Below are 8,662 nucleotides of genomic sequence, written 5' to 3' on the forward strand. Positions count from 1 at the left end.
TGCATGCAACTGTAGTAACTTAGTATTCCCCATGTGGCTGGGGGTTGAATGTGAGCCGAAAGGTTCGTGTAAAGGACACCATCCCTAGGAACCACGTAGCGAGAACGATTTTGCTTATTGTGAAGCTAGACATTTTGTACAGCCGTCTGAAATATGTCTGCCAGCAGTTAGACATACAATTACGCGGTGTTAAATCAAATGAAATATCAAACAGAACTTATTGCGCAGGTGCGTTTATAAACAGACGAGTGCACTTGATTTTAGAACAATATCTATAGTCGAAAAAGTAAGATTTCTTTAAATTAGCTAACGTTTGACATAGTAATTTTCATGGTGTGTAAAAATTCACACTGTTTCCATGATTAAACAATTTCTTTCAAACCCGGTTATGGACATTGCTGCTGTTAAGTCGATAGAAATATATTTAAAGCGAGCATCATAAAGCCTGTTCTAGCTTTTTTCATAGCTATCTCTCGGATAAGATAACAACCAAAGATGACAAAATGCGAGTTCCGGGATATGTTGTATTTTGTTCACACTTGGACCATGTGCTACATGAGGTTTATAGTCTTGTCATAGATAAACTTTCCAATATTACATGGCAGGTACGAATATTCTATAGGTTTCGCAAAAGAAGAATTTTCAACAACATTGTGAGGACGTTGTAAAGTATAGAGGAAATGATATAACGGAGTTCGGAAATACGTCAAAATGAAATAATACCTACGCGTGCAATTCAAATGCCTCTACCAAGATCTTTCTTTCAGAACAAAAAGGCGTCGAGTAAAATCGAACTGTGTCTGCATGTTGCAACATTTTCAACTCAACAATCTAGTTAGATATTTATGACAACTTTTCATGAGGATGTATGAAATTCGCAATGTGCAGAACATTAGAATCAACAAACTATTTAGCTTTATCTAAGCCATGGCCCTAACAGAAATATATATCAGCAAATATATTTGATTGATAACATCCTTTGCAGACTCCACTGATGCGAGAGGGCGAAACAAACAGTATTGGTAAAAATGCTTAAATTTTCAAGATATACACGATACATATATATATAAACATTGTAACAATGGAAGCGACAAAACTAGGTATCACTGTGAACCAGTAAGTCTTTTGATATTGTATTCAAGAAGAGCACAGTGTGGTAGACTGGTATCACTCACCAAGTTGGCAACTTAACTATACACTAGTGTCACTTCTACAACGGCCGACAGAGTTTAAGTTCGATATCTAACTACACTCGTGGCTGCCTCACTAATGTCAATTCTACAATCAAGGCTACCACACAACATATTTTCCCATTCTTTTTACCTAGTTCTTGTCTTGGTAACTATATCTGGGGGCAAAAATGAATGAGCGCGCTGATGTCATCCATAAGGTTTACTTGCTGTGGCCTTATCATGAGAAAAGTAACTATATTTAGTATGGGTGTGCAGATAGTACGAAATGGAGCAAAATGGAGCGAAATGGATCATTTCGTTCAATTTCGCACTTTCTGTAGTTCAATTTCATTCAATTTCGCACTTTCTGGACACCATTTAGTATTCCCCATGTGGTTTCCAAGGGTTTGGACATGTAATGTTACAGTAGTCAGGAACATCGAAGACGCTTCTCTGGACAGGGCCGACCTTGTAGGTACTGATGTTGAAGGTCATGGTGTGGAGAGGATGTGACGGGATTCTAAACATCTCCCAGTACTGACAAGGCGTGCCAACTTCTGTCTGGTACCACCTGTAAATGTGGAGAAAAAAAAGAGGTCAAAGATCTCTCGTCTCCGTGAAATATTTAGAGTTTCTCTTATGCCTTGTTTGATTGTAGTTCATTAATCACGCAAATAAGGTTGTAATGTATGTGTCCATTAATCACTTCTTGTCACTCTGTAGTGAACGTGAACCCCCGTGAATCAGTAGTCTCTTCCGTTGACCCCATGGCCTGGACTGTCTGTCATGTCTGATTATAGACAACCATTTCTATCACCTCTGAACTCTACTTCCGCAAGTTTGACCTTTGTGGTGACCCTATCTTCCCATTAGCTTTGAACATGGCTCTCTGCTGAAACGGATCAGCAGTCGTGATGTACATGTGTGTGTTCGAATAAGCCCATTCACGGTTCCGACAACGCATTGTGCAGTGTCAAAGGTTAAGGCCCCAGCCTTGTAAACAGTTCTCATCTCCACATTGTCTAGAGTTGCATAACAACGCCCCGACGGGTTTTGTTTACGTTTCAGGGGCCTTCACCTTTGACACTGCACATGCGTAGTCGGAACCGTGAATGGGCTTATAAACCCATTCAGAGATTCGAGTACGCATGCGCAGTGTCATCAAAGGGGAAAGCCTTGTAAACAGCTGTCGTCTTGACATCGTGTCGATTTGCATAACAATGCTCAGACGGGTTTATTTACAGCTAATTACCTTCGCCAAGAAGGTTATGCAGAGCCTGGGAAGTATGTGCTAAGTTTGAGAAAGTTTAACAAACCTGTCGGATGCCACACTGCCTTGTTTCTCCCAGCCATTGCACACCATTCCGCTGATGTTTTGTTTCCCAATGTACTTTGCCCCTGTCAGCCACGCTGGTTTCAGAACGGTGCAGCCCTCGGCAGGCCCACAGGCCCGGCAGCACTGTTTCTCCTGGGGGTAATGCACGTACATGTCTGTAGCGAAGATCAAGTGACAGTCACTGTGGTTGTCCTTCAGCGTCAAACCACGGCCCTGACAGAAAAGGTTGGATTGCCCCTGCAAGTGGTCAAACCGCGCTCTCATTATGTTGTAGTCGTAGTACCAAGCGCCGTCGTTGCTGGGAATGACGGAAACATTCCAATCTTCGTGAAAACCTACTGAGAAGGCTAAGGGCCATGATGGCGGCTCAGGGGTGACCTTGAAAGTTTGAGTCAAGGACATCACCCCCAGTAGGCACGCAACGACAAAGACCCGGGTCATTTTGAAGAAAGGAATTTTCCGCAGGAGCAAGCAGGGCTGGACACCAGTCGGCACAGCAGTGACCTTTGACACCGTGAGAACCGTTCACAAAGGAACCTAGGCAAACAAACCGCAATGCGCAGGTGTAACAACATGTGTCTGGCGTACCTTAGGGGAGACTAAACAGTTACAACAAGAGTTCTACGACCTCATACCTTCGCCCAATGATTTTGACCTTTATGACTGACGTATTAGGAGTGTTTTTCATCAATCATCAATCATACCAGTTGATCCTCTTCACCCAAATAACATAAGTTGTCCAAACCTCCTTGTTATGACTATGAGCTTAACAAAGAAGGTTATGCTTATATGTATCATCAATTATGCAAATAAGCTCCCTCCTTATTAGCATAATTTGATTCAATCGTGTTCACATTCACACAACTTCCTAATGCCACAAGTATGAAATTGCCGTCATTTACTAGTATGGAATTATAGTAGTTTCTCATTAATTATGCAAATCAGGCCCACATTTGCATATTTCCTATCTATCAACATTCCTCTCTTCCTCAGTTACAAATGTCACATATTTGAATAGTCATATCATGGAACACAGCAGATTTTTAAAATTGCCTCATTGATTATGCGAGTTAGAATTTGATTTGCATAATTATTATCCAATCATCCAAAGCATCACGTAAGCTATCTACATACCAAAAATCATGACCATCCATCAAGACCATCTCGAGTTATAGTTTTCTCATTAATTATGTAAATGAGGTTCTCATTTGCAAAGCTGATATCTATTAATATTTCTCTCTTCCTCAGTTACATATATCACATGTTTGAGAGTCCTATCATGGAAATTGATGGATGTATAAACTTTCCTCATTGATTATGTAAATTAGATACTGATTTGCATAATAAGTATCTAATCATGTACATCAGCACTCAAGCTATGTACTTACAAAAATTTATGACCATCCACCAAGCCCTTCTTGAGTAATTCCCTTTCAAAGTCTGAAGCAAAACCTGCCCCTGAAGTTCAAAAAAAGTTGCTAGGGGGCCCAAACCTATACCACTTACTCTCTGTTCAACGAGCTATCTACCACTCAAAAATCAGTTCCATAGCATGTCCACAACACGAGATATCATAACAGGAAGTTCCGCTGCAGTACCGTAACAAGCCGCTAAGGGGCCCAAAATCTAATCATTTTCAGGTTTTATCAAGACCTACCAACATACCAAATACCAAGGCAATCCATCCAAGAATTCTCGACTTATTGTGTTCACTAACAGACACACAGACATGCTCAGTAAAATATAACCTTCTCAGCGAAGGTAATAACTTTCAGACTACATCCTGTAATCCATATTACATCCACCCTTCATCAAATACTTCTTCAGCAATACGTATCCATACTCTTAGTGCACACTTCCACTCAACCCCCCAGTACACCATACAGTATGACGTATACTAATACATCACCTCTTCCTTCCCAGATATAACATTATTAACTCACCTACCCTGGACAACGTCCTATTCCCATGCTGTGGCACTGCATTAATGACTGTTCTTACTCATATAAGGCCGTGTATATCCAACTTTTGTCTCCCTCCACCACATTCCACACCACTTTCTGCTGCTTATACCTTACCAATGCCTACAGCTGGCTGACAGCCAATTTGTCCCAGTAACTGACGTTTCCTGCCTCCCACATGACCCCTCAGGACCCCTACCCCTATCCATGACGCCTTGAAACAACACAGCCAACACGTACACATACTTCAGCATACAATACAACACATTTTTACACTTTTCTCGTTAATTATGCAAAACGCTTCGCCCAAAATCTAATCATCTTGAGATTTCCCACATACACACCGACACACCAACTACGACAACAAACCATCCAGGCGTTCTCGACTTATTCTGTTCACTAACAGACACACAGACAAGCATCAACGAATAACCTCGACGAAACTTCGTCGACGAAGGTAATAAATGCAAGTAATGCATGTAGCCCTATGAGGAAGTGAGGAAAAAGAAGGTGTCATTATCTCAGGAATCAAAACAACAGACTACAAAAACTTACCCTCAAATACTAACCAGTTATGTCAACTGTCATCAAATTCATTCCTGACAAAGTCTAATATACGGCTATTCTCCAGATATACCCCCCCCCCCCTAATCAGAGCCCTTGGATAGGTCCTACAGGCTTCAGACACCCAGTTGAAGACCATCCTACTATATCAGGGGGGTGCCTAAACCCACAAGGTAGAGACAAACCATTTATCTTAACTAATTCAGCAAATACAGAGTCTATCCCACCACAGCCAATCCTATACTGCCCAGATTTCACACAAAAATCCCACCAATAAAGGATTTTCAATGGTTTAAACCCTGTTTTTTTTACTGTTTAGTCTCCCCTTAACCAAGCAACCACGTAGCGAGAGTGACTAAGTTTGGTTATTCTTAAGGCAGACATTTCCTACAACCGAAATGTAAGGTTGAGAATGCTAGCCAGAAGTTAGACCAACAGTCATACTTTGTCAAAGTAAAAAAAAAAGGTATATAAAACCTCAGGCTTCGCAGGTACGCCTTAGCAGATGAGACGTAGTGCAGTCAACTTGAGTACAATATAGAGTTGAAATAGTAAATGTTTTTGACATGTCGCTACTTTTTATGGTGGTGTGTGAAATCCACCGTGTTTACAGATTGAAATTAATGTTTTATTTTAAGGTCGATTATAAGAATCACTGAAAGACGACGGGAAGCGAGCGCCGTTGAGCCTGTTGCCTTTAATGTTAACGTTATTTCTCGGACAAAAATAGCGACCAAATATGAAAAAATGTGAGCACAGGGATATCCATTTTCTTCACACTTGGTTCATAATCTAGTAACAGATACAGATCTTTCGGATATAACACGACAAGTAAGAAGATTGTATTTAGGTTTCGTGAAAGAATACTTATCCATCATTGAGATAGAACAACTACTTGTTCGGCTTTGTATATACCAATGAATTGTATGAATTTTTTCATAGAATGCTCTAGATATAATGTTTGACGTACTTAATCATTCACGTTTCTCAAATCAAGTACATGTACAACAGAGTTAAAGAGTATCGATGCTACAGACAGATGTGAATATATATATTCAGGCGCAACAACCCCCACAATGCAAAAATAGGTAAATACATATAAAGGACTGCTTTTTCATTAGAAAAAAAAAATACCGAAACTAATGTTTAGCCCTACTCGATTGCAACACTATATCAAAGACTTATGCTAGCCCTTATATTCTATGCCTCTATTTATACTATGTTTAATAGTTGTTGACATGTATTGTACTGTGTACAATTGCCTTGCAAAAAAGTTCTTCTATTAACGTACAGTGGAAATGATGTATAGTGACCAGGAAGTTCGGAAGAACGTCAATCTGAAATGAAACCTACGTGCTTAACCACAATGCCTGCACCCAAATCTTAGTCTTGGAACAAAAAGCCATATAAAACTGTCTATGTACAAAAACCAAATCTACAAATTAATAATCTATTCAGCTCCAAGCCATGTTCCCATGACAGAAATACATCATAGAAAAGTGAAACGCCTCACGAAGAGTTGCAGAGAACTCGGTAAACTTAAGCGGGTATCTTACTGGGCTGCGCCACATTGCGAAAGAACTTCGCAAAGTGGGGTCAATTGGCACCATATGCGCATTTTCGCATAAAGGCGCAATCACTGTAAATCACGTCTTGATGAATTTTACTCTTAATCAGTGCAATCTCCAACAGTTATTTTGTCTCTAATTTGGAGCCAAAACTTAACAATGTGACATCGGGCGCGACCATTATTGTATGGAGAGGTCAGGTATCTGTATCATCTACGCGTCAGTGTGATCGCAAGGAAACAAAAAATGGCGAAAATTCGCAAAGCTGCCGCAATGATTTGGCGCAATTAGGCAAATTCCGATAAGATACCCGGTTTAGTAGTCCTCATGATTTCTAAGGCCAGGGGTTTGGACATGTAATATTACAGTAGTCAGGAACATCGAAGACGCTTCTCTGGACAGGGCCGACCTTGTAGGTACTGATGTTGAAGGTCATGGTGTGGAGAATATGTGGCGGGATGCTTAACATCTCCCAGTACTGACAAGGCGTGCCATCTTCTGTCTGGTACCACCTGTAAATGTAGAGAAAAAAAAAGAATTCAAAGATCTCTCGTCTCCGTGAAATATTGAGAGTTTCTCTTATGTCTTGTTTGATTGTAGTTCATTATTCAAGTAAATAAGGTTGTAATGTATGTGTCCATCAATCACTTCTTGTCACTCTGTAGTGAACGTGAACCCCCGTGAATCAGTAGTCTCTTCCGTTGACCCCATGGCCTTGACTGTCTGTCATGTCTGATTATAAACAACCATGTCTATCACCTCTGAACTCTACTTCCGCAAGTTTGACCTTTGCGGTGACCCCAGCTTTGAACATGGCTCTCTGCTGAAACGGATCAGCAATCGTGATGTACATGTGTGTGTTCGAATAAGCCCATTCACGGTTCCGACTGCGCTTGTGCAGTGTCAAAGGTTAAGGCCCCTGGCTTGTAAACATTTTTCATCTCCACATTGTCTAGATTTGCATAACAACGCTCAGGCGGGTTTTGTTTACGTTTCAGGGTCCTTCACCTTTGACACTGCACATGCGTAGTCGGAACCGTGAATGGAACAGTGTCGTCAAAGGGGAAAGTCTTGTAAACAGCTGTCGTCTTGACATTGTCTCGATTTGCATAACAATGCCCAGACGGGTTTTATTTACAGCTAATTACCTTCGCCAAGAAGGTTATGCAGAGCCTGGCAAGTATGTGCTAAGTTTAATTGAGAAAGTCTAACAAACCTGTCCGCTGCCACAGCGCCTTGTTTCTCCCAACCATGGCACACCATTCCGCTGATGGTTTGTTTCCCAATGTACTTCGCCCTTGTCAGCCACGCTGGTTTCAGAACGGTGCAGCCCTCGGCAGGCCCACAGGTCCGGCAGCACTGTGTCTCCCGGGGGTAATGCACGTACATGTCTGTAGCGAAGATCAAGTGACAGTCGCTGTGGTTGTCCTTCAGCGTCAAGCCACGCCCCTGACAGAAATAGTTGGATTGCCCCTGCAAGTGGTCAAACCGCGCTCTCATTATGTTGTAGTCGTAGTACCAAGCGCCGTCGTTGCTGGGAATGGCGGAAATGTTAATAACTTCGTGAAAATCTACTGAGAAGGCTGAAGGCCATGTCGGCGGCTGTGGGGTGACCTTGAAGGTTTGAGTCAAGGACATCACCCCCAGCAGACACACAACGACATAAAACTTTGTCATGTTGACGACAGACTCTAGTCTTCACTACATACACGACGTCAGTACAATGGTGGAGACCGTTACCGTTCACCTTTGAACCCGTGACTTTTGAACCTTCTGAACCGTCCACAGATGATCAGGTGAACAAACTGCAATGCGTACAGTACAGCTCACTAACCTTCAGTCACTTCTTTTTACGAACTTCAAGGTAATGGACTTTATCTAGCAATAAACTAAATTATCTAGCAAGAAACAAATTGTCATCAAAGAAAAAGCACCCTCTACCGATTTATTGCATGATTGCACATGTTAGTAACATTATGAAAGAAACATAGGCTTAGTTTGGGTATGTATTTTGAGCTGAAAAAAGGGCTAAAAATCGACAGTTCAAAGGCCAAGCCTATG

General features: G+C 41.5%; 2 protein-coding genes across 2 annotated transcripts; both read right to left on the bottom strand.

The window, feature by feature from the left end:
- Positions 1 to 510: 510 nt before the first annotated feature.
- LOC136436546 (uncharacterized) lies at positions 511 to 5,086 on the bottom strand. The gene is made up of 2 exons (XM_066430595.1): positions 2,489 to 5,086; positions 511 to 1,743 (listed from the first exon to the last, which is right to left on the bottom strand). The coding sequence occupies exons 1-2, from the start codon at positions 2,947 to 2,949 to the stop codon at positions 1,551 to 1,553; spliced, it is 654 nt and encodes a 217-aa protein (XP_066286692.1). The 5' UTR covers positions 2,950 to 5,086; the 3' UTR covers positions 511 to 1,550.
- Positions 5,087 to 5,712: 626 nt separating this feature from the next.
- Positions 5,713 to 8,367, bottom strand: LOC136436551 (uncharacterized). Its single transcript, XM_066430610.1, has 2 exons — positions 7,818 to 8,367; positions 5,713 to 7,113 (listed from the first exon to the last, which is right to left on the bottom strand). Exons 1-2 carry the CDS (start codon positions 8,276 to 8,278, stop codon positions 6,936 to 6,938), a joined length of 639 nt encoding a protein of 212 aa, XP_066286707.1. The 5' UTR covers positions 8,279 to 8,367; the 3' UTR covers positions 5,713 to 6,935.
- Between the last annotated feature and the right edge of the window lie 295 nt (positions 8,368 to 8,662).

This window comes from Branchiostoma lanceolatum, chromosome 1, assembly GCF_035083965.1.
Source record: "Branchiostoma lanceolatum isolate klBraLanc5 chromosome 1, klBraLanc5.hap2, whole genome shotgun sequence".
NCBI classification, from domain to species: Eukaryota; Metazoa; Chordata; class Leptocardii; order Amphioxiformes; family Branchiostomatidae; genus Branchiostoma; species Branchiostoma lanceolatum.